We start from the raw sequence: 16698 nt of genomic DNA, 5'->3' as shown, positions 1-16698 counted from the left end.
GTAAACTTGTGATTATCAACACTAACCTCATCGTTGTGGCGGCGGACAGCTAGCCTGTATCCCTCATCCAGTTGAGTGGGAATGTTCACTCTCCCCAAAGCAGACAATCTCAAACAGCTATCCATGTGGGTCTTTGACAGCTCATGTTTCTTAATCTTTCCTGAAAGATGGTGCATGTCCGTTACACACCAGTCGCTGTCCAAGCGGTGCTGTCTGCCGTGCCGCCTTCAGGGTGAAAGAGTAAGCAGGGGGTAGCAGAAGACTGCATTAGCTACATCGCAGCCTGCTAGCCAGGTTTTTCGTTCGTACCAATTTTTGGAAAATCCTCGGGTGTAGGACTTCCCCCTTTAGTAGAAACCTGTTGAATTATTAAATTTGGTCTGGGAGGTCCTAATTGTTTCGTTGCCAATTTATCTTCATTTGTTCGCCGACAAAAAGTAACTTATTTCAAAGAGACAATCGAGTTGCACTGAACGCTATAGCCATTTTCACAGTAGTAGTGAATTGATTGATGAGGCTACCCGCTCTTTTTAGTTACGTTCATGGTTACGTTACGTATGACGAAAGCGCGTAAGTGCAAGCCCTCAGAAACCCATAGAGATTGTATTGAAAGCTCTGATATTTGAAAAAAATTGATTTTACATTAGAGGCTATGAGAGACTTCTGGGCGATTTTCAACCTGACTGAAATCGCCCCAAAAGGGGGGCATTTGAAGCACGACTTTAGCCTGATTGGACATTTAGTGGCACTGTGGCAGATCAGACGTCTAGATTACAACACTGATAACTACTGTTGCCGTGATATAATTGATTAGAAAAAAAATCCCTTCCTTTTCCCGTTTGGCAGTGCGTCGCCCATATCGCCCTATTGAACACACCGCCCCTGGTGGTGACAATGGACTTCCCTCTCAAAATCCAGTTAACTCCATCAGGGTTAGGGGTAAATTCCATTTAAATTCAGGAAGTGTTTAATTGAGGAAGGAAACTGAAAATCCAATTTTCCTCAAAGGAATTTCAGTTTACTTCCTGAATGGTCTGGATTGAAATGGAATTGACCCCAACCCTAAACTCCACAGTTCCATTGATAGGACATGTTCTCATAAAATGTCAGTAATTATCAGATCAAAGCTTATTGAAGGTCTTCCTAATCCAGTTATTTCTGGAGTTATTACAGAGTGAGATAGAGGCCACCAGGGAAGGAGAGGCTGACCAAGAGGTCACAGGGGGCGAGTGACTTCAGAGAAAGAGAAAGCAAAAGGGGCATGGAAGCCAGCTTACGAGCCACGTTATTTGGCACCGCTCACACCATGGCTAATGGCCCCCACCTGTGTCAGCAGCTAATCTGATAGCCACTTGCATGTCATGGAAGCTGCCTGGGCACAGAGTTGAGCATTGATTCAGCCATGGTTTCAGGGCACCCTGGTCTGAAGAGACAGATGTACTGAGCTCCTCCAACATCACATCACATTCTTATAATGGGGATTCTCTTTGTCAGTCTTGTTTACCAGTGATCATTACTCCATATGTTCATACCGTATTTCTGTTGTCCAAAAGCAGTTTAGGGCTCTATTACATTTACATTTACTATTCAATCAGATCTGCTTTAGCCGACATCTGCATAGTAGTTGTTTTGGCGGTGTCAGAGTTGGAACTGAGTTGAGTTGGATTATATAGCCTACCTAAAGCGGACATTGCCATTGTCTGCACGGAGTCACATTAACAGAAATCCCATGCAGCCTTGTTTACAAGTCGAACAATGGAATGTGAGTAGTAGAAATCCTCATAGAAATCCTAATTGAGCATAATTATTTCTATATAGCATACACTTTCTCGTTCTGCACTTCTAACGCGAGTGGGGAGGGTGTGGCTTCGTGACAATGAGAGCAAGAGCAGCTGCTCACCGATTTCGGTTCCAACCCAGTTCCACCTCTAACACTGCCAAAACATTTGCTATGCAGGTGTCTGCTATCGCCAGTTAACGCTTGATCTGATTGAATCTAGACCTTGAATATAGATGTTATGTAATAAACCTATATTAATGATAATAAAATTACTATAGAAACAGTGCATTTCCGAGCCTCTGATGACACTGTAGCTCACCAGCAAAGACATAGTTTTGTCCTAGAAAACAGTAAATAAATATGCTTCAATATGTCTAATTTTGTTCTCTCTCGCTCATTCTTTCTCATATGTTCCATGGAAGCAGTGATGGCTGGGAATCCAGAGGTGAACTTCCCAGCTCTGGGCTAGTGCCCTACAGAGTGCTAGGGGGCAAAATCCCTTACACACACACACACACTCTTCCGTCACTTCCAACCCTCCATTCCTCATCTGTGGTGTCTGACTCTAGATAGAAACCCTGTGGGACAATGGCATCTCACAGAAACTCTAGTTTCCTCCTCAACCTCTCCCACCACCCACGATGGACACAAGATCCCCCAATGAGGGAGAGAAGGAGACAAAGAAGGACAGATGGTATAGACACAACGAACAGTGCGACCCCCGCATCATCATCTGCGGTGCTACGCTCCAGAAGCTCGTGGGGCAACTGGCTGATGTTGCCCCTGCTGATGGCCACCTATCTACCATGTGAGGCCTGGGGCGCCACTTTCAGTGTGGCCATAATTGGGCCCTGGACATGTGACCCTATGTATTCCAAAGCCCTCCCTGACCTGGCTGCACGCCTGGCCACTGCCCGCCTCAACATGGACCCCTACACTAAGAAAGGCTACTGGTACGACTATACTCTCGTCAATGAGGACTGTAAAACATCCAATGCCCTGGCCCGCTTCACCTCTCTCGAAAGCTATGGCTCGGCTTTCCTCGGCCCTACTAATCCAGGCTACTGCTCATCGGCTGCCCTGTTTGCGAAAAACTGGAATAAGCCCCTTATGTCCTGGGGCTGCCTGAAACCAAACATGGAGGATGGACAGTATCCCACCTTTCACAGGCCCTTGCCTCTGTCCTCCCGGGTTCTATTTTCTGTGCTGCGGTACTTCCGCTGGGCCCATGTGGTCATCGTGACGTCAGAGGATGACCTGTGGGAGGCTACGGGACATGAGCTGGCGGCCTCTCTGATGGCCCTGGGCCTGCCGGTTACAAATGTGGTCACCATGGAGCCGGACAAGGATGGGCCCACGAAGGCCTTGAAGAGGATACGGGAGTTAGACCGTGTCAGAGGTGTGTATGCGCATTTGTGTTTGGTTGTTTATGTGTGTGTTTGTTTGTTAATGTGTGAGCATGCATGCGTTTGTACGTGCGTGCATGCGTTTGTGTGTGTGTGAATGTGTGACTTACTGTCATCTATTCCATTATAACACACTGCCACACTGCAATGACTAATAATTGTCTATTCTATTCCCTTCTTCTGTCCCCTACTTCCAACTTTCCTCCTCCTCATCCTCCACTCCCCCTTCTCTGTCTCTGCAGTGGTCATCATGTGTATGCACTCAGCTTTGATTGGTGGTGAGGCCCAGTACCAGCTTCTAACCTCTGCCTCGAACATGCGTATGATAGACCGTGGCTATGTTTTCATCCCCTACGACACCCTCACATACTCGCTGCCCAAGGGCACAAACCTTCATGCTCTGACCAATGACAGCTTGTTGAGAAAAGCCTACGACGGAGTTCTCACCATCACCATGGATTCTGGTGAGAACACTTTCTATCAGAGCTTCAAAGATGCTCAGGAGAAATTTGAGATTCGCACCAGCATTCCACCAGATCAGGTGAGACATCCCAGAGCACAGCTCCTGGGGCATTCATCTAGTCATCATTCATCATTAGTCACACATGCCATGGACATGCAGTACTGTAGCAAGCACCTTTGGTTGCACAACAGTCCTCTTGAGTTGTAGTTCTTCAGAAACAGTTAACATATAGGTATTTGGACCTCTCAAACCTTAAAACCAATGTTGTTGGAATGTTTCAGTATTGATGATAATGACCAGTGGTTTGTCAGTGCCGTACCACTGTCTTGGCAATGGTATGTTTCTCAATTCCTGTACTCCCTGCCTACCATCATCAAAACTCTTACTGTCAGTCTAAAGAGTCTACAGACAGAGTCTTCAATAGCAGTCAGTCAGATCAATGATTGATACATCGTCACCACTCTTCTCCCCTGACGTAGGTGTCTCCATTCTTCGGCACCATCTACAACATGATATATTACATGGCCTATGCAGTGGAAAAGAGTCGCATGGTCGCTGGGCGCTGGGTGGATGGGGAGACCATGCTCCAGAGCGATGGAGGGGTTGACTTTGAGGGCTTCAACCAGCACATCTCATCCGACGAAGATGGGTTGGGGATGCTGGCTCGCTACGTGGTCCTGGACTCTGACGGGGGAGACAAACTCTACATGACACACACTCTGGAGGCCCCCCATACCCTTGGCAAATTTGGGGCGGTCAAGTACAATGGGCGCTCCATCCACTTTGCTGGCAGTAGCCCCAGCACAGACTCCCGTTGCTGGTTCAGTCCATACATCACCTGCAGTTGGGGTAGGTGGTCTAGCTTTGGGGTCAGTGATGTACCAGTAGCCTATGGTAAAATGAGGTCTGTGTTCCCTCTAACTCTTTCTCTTTATCACTCCCTCTATCCCCCTATCTGCCTTTAGGATTGGATGCAGGTACTATCCTCTTTCTGTTCATCCTGTTCTGTGGGTTGGTTGGAGGTGGAGCTGCCTTTTATATGAAGTAAGTTAAGCTCAAACACAGTGAGGAGTGTGTCAATCAACTGCCTATTCTGTCTTCTGCATTGAACACATGCTTTTGTTTGTAATGAGGTTACTGATGTTTTGGGGTCTTAACATTTGTGTCTGTCCAGGAGAGGTGGCCGGATTGGAACCATCTTTGGAGGATCAGAGGGAGGAGGAAGGTCCTTAAAAGTAGTCTTGAATCTGGATGACCTGATTTTCATCAATACCCAGACCAGCAAAAGGGTCAGTTTGAGGCCTACTGTATGATACCATAAAGGCCAATTTGTGTGTGTGTGAATTTGTGTCTGTTTAAAGTCCCTTATCTTTGATGGACTGTCTATTCTGAAGCTCTTGTAACTTCTCTCTCTCTCTCTCTCTCTCTCTCTCTCTCTCTCTCTCTCTCTCTCTCTCTCTCTCTCTCTCTCTCTCTCTGTAAGTAGAAGCTGAATGAAGACAGTATGATGAACAGTCAGCTGGACGTGAAGACACCTCGCCACTCAGTGTCGGGACGAAGCTACTTTGGCTCCACCCCTGACAGCTCCAATGTCGCTGTCTTTGAGGTGGGTCACATGTCAATGTGGGGAATCTACTGTAAAACTACTGTAGAACAGTGACAGCAATCCAATATTCCAATGTTTGATGCCCTGCATGTAAGAAATAGTACTAATATGTAACTGTGATGATGCACACATCCAATGTTGATACTTTTGTCTTGGTTTGTCTTGGTGACAAACAGTTCTGAACAAATGCATCTCTGTTTAGTGTCCCTGTCCCTAGCATTTTGGGTTTACCAGATAAATATTTGCTAATACCTGTATATTCTGTCTTCACTAGGGTGACTGGGTTTGGTTGAAGAGATGTCCCAATGGAAACACTGTGTCAAGTGTCAGTGATAGCACTCAAAGTATTTTCACCAAGGTGAGTGAGTGACTGTCTGAGTGAGCCAGTCAAAACAGCAAGACATTGAAACTCTGTCTGCCCACTGCACTGTTCCTCTGTCATAACCTACCTCTCTCTCTGTCCTCACCCTCTCTCAGCTCAGGGACATGCGGAATGAGAATCTCAACCTGTTCCTTGGCCTGTTCCACGACTCAGGGATCTTTGGTATCGTGACAGAGCACTGTACCAGGGGCAGCTTGGAGGACCTTCTCAACAACGAGGACATGCGCCTCGACTGGATGTTCAAGTCCTCCCTGTTGATGGATCTGATCAGGGTAAGGAGGGAAACAACTCTCTCACGTTCATAGACATGTCTGACTATATCTCTCTCCTCGTTGTTTAGACTGTCTCAATATTTCCTATCCCTCCCTCCCAGGGAATGAAGTACCTTCACAACCGTGATGTCATCCATGGGCGCCTGAAGTCCCGAAACTGTGTGGTGGACGGACGCTTCGTGCTGAAGGTGACTGAGTACGGTTTCAATGAGATCATATCGACCCAGGGGGTCGACTTTGACGAGGGCAAGCCTGAGGGTAAGTCCATAGGGACACATACAATACACTCAACATATCAGAACCAGCAAATCCTCCTCCTTATCATTTACCAAGTCATTACACAAACAAAAGTGTGTCTATTTTCCCCCCGGTCAGGTTATGTGATCACGAAAAACTCATGGCCTTAGTAATGTTCACTCTTATCACCATGATCCAAATGTGTGAAGGAAGGTGAAAAAAAATAACCCCCTCTTGTCCCCTCCCTCCCTGGTCCACCTTACAGATCACCTGTGGACGGCGCCAGAGCTACTGAGGGACTCCAGTTTGATGAAGAGAGGAACGTTCCGAGGGGACGTTTACAGTTTTGCCATCATCATGCAGGAGGTCATCGCCCGCTGTGCTCCCTTCTGCATGCTGGACATGCCTCCCAAGGGTGAGACCTCATATCAAACAGTACCACCATACATGGGGCTAGTTGTGTCAGATGTAAAACAAATACAGCAGGGCGGCCACCATGCCAATATGAACACTACAATTATTGGAGATCATAGGAACCACCAAAGGTTTGAAATCACTCAAAAAATGCATCAGAAGTTGACGGTGTGTGTGTGTGTGTGTGTTTGACAGAGATCATCAGTAAGTTGAAATCCCCCCCACCACTGTGTCGGCCCACTGTGTCAGTGGATGAGGCTCCACTAGAGGTGATCCAAGTCATGAAACAGGCCTGGAGCGAGGAGCCAGACAAGAGGCCCACCTTCGAGGAGATCTTCAAACAGGTACTTTACTGTACACAAACATACACAAAGCTACACGTATACAGTCAGGTACAAAATGATTGGCACCCTTGATAAAGAGCAAAAATACTGTATAAAATAAATAATACAAATACTGAACTATATTGTATGCTCAAAAACATAGGAAAATGTTATTATTTTATACTAATACAATTACTCAGAGAAAGATTTTGTTTAACAAGTAATACTTTGTTTCTCAAAAAGATAGGGGTCAAAATTATTGCCACCTCTGTTTTCAATACCTTTCCATACCTCACCTTGGAGTATAACGGCACTGAGCTTTTATCCCAAAAAGAATATGAGATTGGGAGGGATCTTGGACCATTCAGAATCTTTCCAGATCCTTGATATTCTTTGTCTGCACTTATGGACCGCCCTATTCAATTCAAACCACAGGTTTTCAGTGGGGTTCAATTCCAGAGACAGATGGCCATTGTAAAATGTAGATTTTTGTGGTCAATTAACTATTTATTTGTGGATTTTTATTTGTGGTTTGGGTTATTGTGATTGGGAGTTATTGGGAGTCCCATAGGATGGCGCACAATTGGCCCAGCGTCGTCCGGGTTTGGCCGGGGTAGGCCGTCATTGTAAATAAGAATTTGTTCTCAACCTCACTTACCTAGTTAAATAAAGGTTAAATAAAATAAAATAATAATTCAGCCTCCTGGCAGAGGCAACCAGGTTTTGGGCTAAAATGTCCTAGTAATGGGTAAAGTTCATGATGCCATTGACCCCAGGACCAGTGGAAGCAAAATAGCCCCATAACATCAAAGATCCACCACCATATTTGACATTAGGTATGGGGTTCTTTTCTGCTTATGCTTCCTTATTTCAATGCCAAACCCACTATGCACATGCACAAACCTGAACACCACAAACCTGAACACCACAAACCTGAACACCATGGTCTCAAGCTAACAAGAACTCAAAACGACATACTTTTTGTGACCAACTTTTTATTTAGTTTTGTCATTAGAAAAAAATGAGGGGGGTTACAGGTACAAAACAACTATTGAAGAAATGCATACAAAGATAACCCAAACCCATCCCCCCCTCAGTCCCCATCCACCTGCCCACATCCTCCCTCACCATCCGGAAACCATGCCTCCTAACAAGAACTCAAAATGACATGCTTTTGTGAACCATATTACAGTAATATGTAACACACTACACCTCCTCCTCACTGCATGCTGTATGTTTCCCCTTCATCCTTTAGTTCAAGACTATAACCAAGGGAAAGAAGACCAACATCATAGACTCTATGCTGCGTATGTTGGAGCAGTACTCCACTAACCTTGAGGACCTGATCAGGGAGAGGACAGAGGAGCTGGAGGTGGAGAGGAAGAAGACTGATAACCTGCTGGCCCAGATGTTGCCCAGGTCAGTCCCCCTCCTCTCCTGTCACTTCACATTAAAAGCTGCCTATTTGCAACATCAAAAAGAAGAAAATGTCACTGTTTGAGATAATATATTTACTTGTATTACTATGCAAAGCCAAAAAAGAAAAAAGAAAAGTGTTTTATTCCATTGGCCGCTTGTCATTTATTCTCTACCTAAACTCCTGTAGCTCAGTTGGTAGAGCATGGCGCTTGCAACGCCAGGGTTGTGGGTTCGTTTCACACGGGGGGCCAGTATGAAAATGTATGCACTCACTAACTGTAAGTCGCTCTGGATAAGAGTGTCTGCTAAATGACTAAAATGTAAATGTAACCTCCATCCTTCTATCCACATCTGCATCCCTTTATCCACTCCTTTGTATTGTCTAACCCAATAGGTCTGTGTGCCTGGCCCTGAAGACGGGCAAGCCTGTGAGACCAGAGCACTTCTCTGAGGTCACTCTGTACTTCAGTGACATTGTGGGCTTCACCACCATCTCTGCACTCAGCGAGCCCATTGAGGTGGTAGATTTACTCAATGATCTCTACACACTCTTTGATGCCATCATCGGGCAGCATGATGTCTACAAGGTGAAAATCCTGTCCTGCGGCAAGAGAGTTGTGTCCTATATAAGTGATGCAATGGAAGCTTGTTATAGGTTCAATACAAATCCTGGAAGTAAATGGGTGCATTTCTTAGTGCGCATGTGTTTGTGTCACTGACTCCTTCCTTTGTGATTTTGACAAATTTCCCAATTGGGACAATAAATATATTTTATTTATTTTATTTAACCTTTATTTTATCAGGGAGTCATACTGAGACCAAGGTCTCTTTTACAGATGAGCCCTGATTTACATAAATTACAGAAAATACACACATCAAAATATGAGTACAAAATGCAAGCAGAAAGAAAAACAAGGTAAAAAAAACAACAACATTAATCAGTAATAAGGTCCTCAATCAGTTTTCTGAATTGGCCTAGAGGGACCAGAACATCAAATGTAAGAACATTTTAAAGATTGTTCCACAAATAAGGTGAAAGAAAACAACTAAAAGCTGATTTACCCAACTCAGTAGAGACCAAAGGACTTTTAGTAAAAGGGCTTTAGAAATGAAAAGCTAACAATGCATCAACCTACGTGACATCAAAGAGGGACAACTAACTTTCAGGTAGCGAATGCAGTGACGAGTACTAAAATTGTCGCCCGTAATAAAGCCCAGTGCGCTATGATAAACTGCATCTAATGGCTTTAATGAAGTGGCAGCTGCGTTCATATAGATGATGTCGCCACAGTCTAGGACCGATAGGAACGTCGACTGAATAATCTGCTTTATACTATTTAGCGAGAGTCAGGACCTATTTCGATTATTATTATTATTATTATTATTATTATTATTATTATTATTATATTGATATATAATATTGATTGATTGTGTGTACTTCAGGTTGAGACCATCGGAGATGCCTACATGGTAGCCTCTGGAGTTCCAAACCGGAACGGTAGACGCCACGCAGCTGAGATGTCCAATATGTCCCTGGACATCCTCCACTGTATTGGAACATTCAAGATGAGGCACATGCCTGACGTCAAGGTTAAGATTCGTATCGGCCTGCACTCTGGTGGGTGACCCATCATATTGTTATCCTCTGCCTCAGTGTTCATAATGTAGACAGATTGACAGTCCTTTTCGCTTTAAAGCCACAATTCCTCATTTGTTTTTCAGCCAAACGGTAACCCCACCACTTAGTTTGCTAAAAGGCTGGGGGATAATATAATAATAATAATACATGCCATTTCGTGCATACCTGGGGCTGAAGAAATGTTACTCTCAAATTCATAGATGGAGCTATGGATGAAATGACTGGCAGTCCATGAGGTCAACTGCTATAGATTGCAGTTAATGCATGTGCAACAAAGTCAACAGATTAATTGTAAAATTCAATACATAAGAAAACTACACTTTTGCTACATTACATTGAAAAAAATGGAGAATTAGTACATTAATTAATTACTAGTATTGGAATTCTCTGGAACATGGCGTTAACGTCAGAGCATTGGTCAAAAGTGTATTTTTACCTGATCCCATCATCCACTTAGCCCTGTAATCCTATAGTCTCTAACTGCCTTTTTGTTACTCTACCCTACCAATTAATATGGAAGGTTTTACTCATTTCTAGTAACACAGAGGTGACTACTTTTAGGTATGAAAAAGGACAGCTCAGAAATAACACAATTGACATAAAATAAAAATATATCTTCTAAAGATTGAAAGGATATTCTGCAATGGAACTGATCAAATAACTTAATTTGCTATTTCTTTGCTCCAGAGACTTTTGTGAGACATATTGTAGGTTCTTTGATTAAGTCATGAATCATAAGTCATAAATCAGGAATTATGTTGCTTCTGATCTTATCAGCATATGTATCATTTGCGTGTGTGTCTTTGTCCATCAGGCCCTGTGGTGGCAGGTGTGGTGGGTCTGACGATGCCTCGGTACTGTCTGTTCGGAGACACTGTCAACACGGCCTCTCGAATGGAGTCCACAGGGTTGTGTGAGTACATCACATTCGTTCTTTTGGCCAGAAACCACTGAAATCACGCTGTGTGAGGCCACTAAGGATAGGGACAGGTGTATGGCAGTTTGTGTGCATGCAACACTAAGGAGGTTTATTATAAGCAGTCCTGACTAATCCTTTAAGACTATCAGTGGAATTAGTGGGCAAGTTCAGGGTTTAAAGGCCCAGTGCAGTGAAAAACTAGATTTTTCCTGTGTTTTATATATACTTCCTCACCATGAAGTTGGAATAATACTGTGAAATTGTGAAAATTATGATAATTCCCTTTTAGTGTTTGAAAAGACTGCCTGAAATTTCAGCCTGTTTTGGTGGGATGGAGTTTTGGCCTGCTTGGTGACATCACAAGGCGGTAAATTGGTTAATAGACCAATGAGATTGAGCGTTCCAAACCTCTCTGCCAATAACATATAGTTTTCAGTTTTTCCCTCCCCACTTGGACCACTCCCACAGTCCTAGCAAAATTCTTGCTTGAGAAAATACTCTTTGCTAAGAAGCTATTTTTGTTTCTTTTGGACAATTTTAATTGAAAACAATCACAGTAAGGTATTTAATTGTTACCCAGAAATATTTTATAATGAGATAAAAGCGGCTGCATTGGACCTTTAATGGATATGTCCTCCAAGAACAGGCTTGCCTCAGATGCCCTATCACCACAATTCTGCTGGTACAGCAATGTAAACTTCATAATGTGTTATTTGTATGTGTTATAAATTAGTGTAACTATTATAAAAACCCTTGAGGTGATGATATGGGTAGTTAAACAACCTCCTAATCTTCTCATTTTTCAAAACAATATATGCTTATTTAACTGCTGATGCTAGCAACATATATCTAGGGTATTTCTAGAGGTGAAGGGCAACCAGTATAGTAGCTATAGTAAGTAATTACTATAGTCAGTGACAAAAGAGAACAGTAAATCTCACATCTACTCCCACCAAGTGGCCATACATATGAATTGCTGCACAAAGAGTATATGGACTCTATCAAAAATTATCTTGTGAGGATATGGGCTCACACACAATAAATTACCTTGTGTTGCTTTATACTAAATCAGTATATGATCAACCATATAAATAAAATATATGTAGGATATGTAAGTGCTGCATGAGTTCACAAATGTTGATACTCTTTAGACATAAATAACTAATGGTAATTGTTTACATTGAATTCATTCTGTGTTTGAATATTTGAAGACTAATGTTGCCTTTGTGGTTGCTGTTGTTGTTTATTATCCCAGCTTACAGAATCCATGTCAACCAAAGCACAGTCGATATCCTGCATGAACTGAAAATGGGCTACAAAGTAGACACCAGGGGCATGACAGAGCTGAAGGTAAATACAAACGCACACACACATGCACATGCACACATACACACGCACGCACACACACACACGCACACACACACACACACACACACACACACACACACACACACACACACACACACACACACACACACACACACACACACACACACACACACACACACACACACACAGAGAAAGAGACAGAAGACCCAAATAGTTAATTAATCTAACTCACCACTCATTCTGTTATTCCCTATTTCTCTTTCAGGGGAAGGGAGTTGAAAACACATACTGGTTGGCTGGGAGAGCTGGGTTTGACAAGGTTCTGCCCATACCGCCTGACCTTACTCCAGGGTAAGATTTAACATGCCTTCCTGCTCTATTTACATTGTACTTTATGTTTGCCCTAACTATACTGTCATTGACTCTCAGTCCTGCTGGGTCCTTCTGCCAGCCCCCTTGTCAGTAGTACTGATGCAACCCGGTTTGCGTCAAAACAGTTGATCTTCATCTAGCTAGGTCACTGTGGATATAGAGGATAAGATGTCAGAAAATAATTTAGGAAAAACTGATAATGTGCTGACCCATTTGTCAGATTGCGTGGCTGGAACTAACAGTTTTCTAAATCATAATTGCTCATTCTATTTCTATGTGCTGCTGACATGACCCTTGTGTCGTGGTTCAGTTCACATGCTGACCCAAATGTACAATTCCTCATCAACCATCTGCCTATTTAACTCATGTTTAATGAATCCATACCTCCCACTGCACTACATGATGTGTGATGAACGCTCTGCCTGGCAGGCAGCAAACATGGCTGTAATGTTTTAACACATTACCCTGGTGGTTGCCTCATTTAGCCCTGTCCACATTATATAACTGTGTTAAGAGTTCAAATTGAGACACGGTTGTCAACAGCGGTTGCTGAAAACAGTTGTCAGTGTGCACAGGGCTTTTGTTGCTTCATATGCTGGGATACTCTGAGGGCTCAGTGTGCACTGCCGATCGGATAAGACACTAAGCCTTCTTTCTTTGCCTTTCCTCAGGGCAAGTAACCATGGCATCAGTTTGGAAGAGATTCCTCCAGATAGAAAACAGAAATTCCTTGACCGGCAGGCGAGGAATAGGTAGCCTGTAAGGTACGCCTGGTTTACCTATCAAATTCTAGATTTACAATTACTTTATTTCCCCAAATGGTTTGTAATGTGAGTGATATCAATTCAGGTACATACAAATCCATTGTGCTGCATTTACGATATCCTTTTAAGCGATAATATATTACTTTTTTTTCCACAGATAGTGTTGCCTAGTCCTCCACCTACCTGTTGGCGTGAAAGACCAGAGAGGTGAATAGAGCAGGTTGGTTGAGAGGAGAGGATGGGTTAGGGGTGCATCTGACAGACAATCTGTCGCATCCCCCCATGTGTCCTGTCAAGAGTGCTGATCCACATTGCACAAATAAGCCAAAGTCGGAGAAACACTGTCTGTCTTCAACACATTACATTTGTTGCACAGAGCAAAGATACGTTTAAATAAGAGTTTATTAAATGTACTGTAGAGCATATGTGGGAAACAGGAGGGATAAAGGGGTATTAAAATCATGTACAAAAATACACTACAAAAGTATGTGGACACCCCTTCAAATTAGTGGATTTGGCTATTTCAGCCACACCCGTTGCTGACAGGTGTATAAAATCGAGCACACAGCCATGCAATCTCCATAGACAAACATTGGCAGTAGAATGGCCTTACTGAAGAGCTCAGTGACTTTCAACGTGGCACCGTCATAAGATGCCACTTTTCCAACAAGTCAGTTCGTCAAATTTCTGCCCTGCTAGAGCTGCCCCGGTCAACTGTAAGTGCTGTTATTGTGAAGTGGAAACATCTAGGAGCAACAATGGCTCAGCCGCGAAGTGGTAGGCCACACAAGCTCACAGAACAGGACCGCCAAGTGCTAAAGCGCGTAGCGTGTAAAAATCGTCTGTCCTCAGTTGCAACACTCACTACCGAGTTCCAAACTGCCTCTAGAAGCAACGTAAGCACAAGAACTGTTCATCTGGAGCTTCATGAAATTGGTTTCCATGGCCGAGCAGCCGCACACAAGCCTAAGATCACCATGCGCAATGCCAAGCGTCGGCTGGAGTGGTGTAAAGCTCGCACACCATTGGACTCTGGAGCAGTGGAAACGCCTTCTCTGGAGTGATGAATCACGCTTCACCATCTGGCAGTCCGACGGACAAATCTGGGTTTGGCGGATGCCAGGAGAACGCTACCTACCCGAATGCATAGTGCCAACTGTAAAGTTTGGTGGAGGAGGAATAATGGTCTGGGGCTGTTTTTCATAGTTCGGTCTAGGCCCCTTAGTTCCAGTGAAGGGAAATCTTAACGCTACAGCATACAATTACATTGTAGACGATTCTGTGCTTCCAACTTTGTGGCAACAGTTTGGGGAAGGCCCTTTCCTGTTTCAGCATGACAGTGCCCCCGTGCACAAAGCGAGGTCCATACAGAAATGGTTTGTTGAGGTCGGTGTGGAAGAACTTGACTGGCATGTACAGAGCCCTGACCTCAACCCCATCGAACACCTTTGGGATGAATTGGAACGCTGACTGTGAGTCAGGCCTAATCGCCCAACATCAGTGCCCGACCTCACTAATGCTCTTGTGGCTGAATGGAAGCAAGTCGCCGCAGCAATGTTCCAACGTCAAGTGGAAAGCCTTCCCAGAAGAGTGGAGGCTGTTATAGCAGTAAAGGGGGGGCCAACTCCATATTAATGCCCATGATTTTGGAATGAGATGTTCGACGAGCAGGTGTCCACGTACTTTTAGCCATGTAGTGTATATTGATGTAGGAGTCACTGTAGAATAAAAACATCACAGGACAAACATGGGAAGAAATGGACTGCTTGAAAAAAACGTTACATGTCCATTATATCGTGTATAATATAATGTTTGTATCTCTACTGTCTATTTTGCTTTGTAGAAATATTGGACAGATTTTATTTTAAACACCCCAAGGGTGAATGAAAAGTATTCATACTCAACTATATGACGTGCATATATTAAAATGTAGCATGCACTGTAGTGTATCTAACCTGCTCTATTTAAGTTTGGTACTGTCGTCTCTCACAATAATACAGTACATCGATCTTAGACGTTTTTTTCTTACAGGTTTAAGGTAGACTGTTGAAGAATATGGTCCAAGGTGTTCTCTGTTTTTTATTTTCTTATTGTCCTGCTTCAGTAATTAACGCCTTCTAATTGTTTGAATGATAATTTAGAAAATTCAAACTATTAGCAAATATTCATGATTATGTTTTTCACAAATTTGCCAGTTGGGACATTAATTGAATCATTTTCAAATAAATAAAAAATATTGCAAAATCACTGTTCCCAGAAATGAAGCTTCACTTCAACAGATTACTAGTAAACGTTGACTCATAGATATAAGAAGAGCTCAACTTTTCTCCATTGAGAACCATCTCTATGCTCTTCTCTATCTCTCTGAAATCATTCTTTATTAATGTTTACTGTATTTTCTTATTCAACCAAATTCAGGTATGTATGTATAGACAAATGTTGTTTTATGGTATTTATATATCAGTATTGTTTTATGGTATTTATGTATCAGTATATCACAATTTTCTTTTTTAATGAACTGTACATTTGTTTTAACATGAAGTGATATGCATTTTCTTACAACAATGACATGGAATGAGCAATGGGATTAATAAAAATGTCCAATGGGAAACATTTTGATCAAAAAATATATAAACCCAAATTGTAAAATGATCAGGTCACAAACTCAATTCTTACAGGGTCATATCCTTCAAGCTATTTTCTGCTCCATATACTGGTTCAAATATTACAAAATGCAAGGGAATAATAATGTCTGCAGTCCTTTTTATTTTATTTCTACATATGCTACAGTACACCTTGGAGTCATAGGGGACTGCTTACAAATCCAGAGCAGAGACTGGAATAAACATTAGCTTGCACTGTACACGGCTCCTAATGGGAAGTGATGTATTCAAAGGATGAGCTACAGGTGTTTGGTCTGAAAGATATAGACTTTGTCTATCAAACCCAAATAACAATGTTTTGTTTGGTATTATGATGACTGAATTGTAAATATTGCGGTGTGGTCTCATCGTGTGTGCTTGTGTAAATAAAGAATGGTTTTAGTGATGTCTAAATGTTTTTTTGTGTTTTTTTTTTTACATAAACACTTCTACATACAACAACACGTAACACGATCTCTTTACCAACTGCACATATAAACATGGCCGGAAATCCTTGACCTTTGGCTGGTGGTTTTAGGATTTAGAGAAAATGTTGAATTGATGGTTCACAGTATTGTGAATGACTCCACACAGTAAAGGTATAATACTGTAAGTTGTCATGACATGATCAGTGATTATCTTTTTCTATATTCTCTGTATGAAACATACAGAATTTTTGCTGAATGTCACAATCCTGGCTGGTTTAAGAAAATGCATTCCTTGTTAAAGTA

General features: G+C 42.8%; 1 protein-coding gene across 1 annotated transcript; it reads left to right on the top strand.

The window, feature by feature from the left end:
- Nucleotides 1–2288: 2288 nt before the first annotated feature.
- LOC121573628 (retinal guanylyl cyclase 2-like) lies at nucleotides 2289–13875 on the top strand. The gene is made up of 19 exons (XM_041885745.1): nucleotides 2289–3179; nucleotides 3429–3727; nucleotides 4129–4498; nucleotides 4615–4693; nucleotides 4824–4938; nucleotides 5136–5255; nucleotides 5530–5613; nucleotides 5733–5909; nucleotides 6011–6167; nucleotides 6412–6561; nucleotides 6756–6904; nucleotides 8139–8302; nucleotides 8697–8889; nucleotides 9746–9920; nucleotides 10756–10854; nucleotides 12116–12210; nucleotides 12455–12540; nucleotides 13233–13325; nucleotides 13483–13875. The coding sequence occupies exons 1-18, from the start codon at nucleotides 2369–2371 to the stop codon at nucleotides 13315–13317; spliced, it is 3408 nt and encodes a 1135-aa protein (XP_041741679.1). The 5' UTR covers nucleotides 2289–2368; the 3' UTR covers nucleotides 13318–13325; nucleotides 13483–13875.
- Nucleotides 13876–16698: the final 2823 nt, after the last annotated feature.

Source organism: Coregonus clupeaformis, chromosome 9 (assembly GCF_020615455.1).
Source record: "Coregonus clupeaformis isolate EN_2021a chromosome 9, ASM2061545v1, whole genome shotgun sequence".
Classification (NCBI taxonomy): Eukaryota; Metazoa; Chordata; class Actinopteri; order Salmoniformes; family Salmonidae; genus Coregonus; species Coregonus clupeaformis.
Note: the sequence above shows the minus strand (reverse complement) of the source record. Positions and strands in the feature narration are given on the sequence as shown.

Excerpts from the sequence above, each read along its gene's own strand:
- LOC121573628 (XM_041885745.1), top strand. The coding sequence starts at position 2,369 with ATGGCATCTCACAGAAACTCTAGTTTCCTCCTCAACCTCTCCCACCAC. Across the intron at positions 5,910-6,010 it reads TGTTGATGGATCTGATCAGG|GGAATGAAGTACCTTCACAA; the intron begins GTAAGGAGGGAA and ends CCTCCCTCCCAG. Across the intron at positions 12,211-12,454 it reads GGGGCATGACAGAGCTGAAG|GGGAAGGGAGTTGAAAACAC; the intron begins GTAAATACAAAC and ends TTTCTCTTTCAG.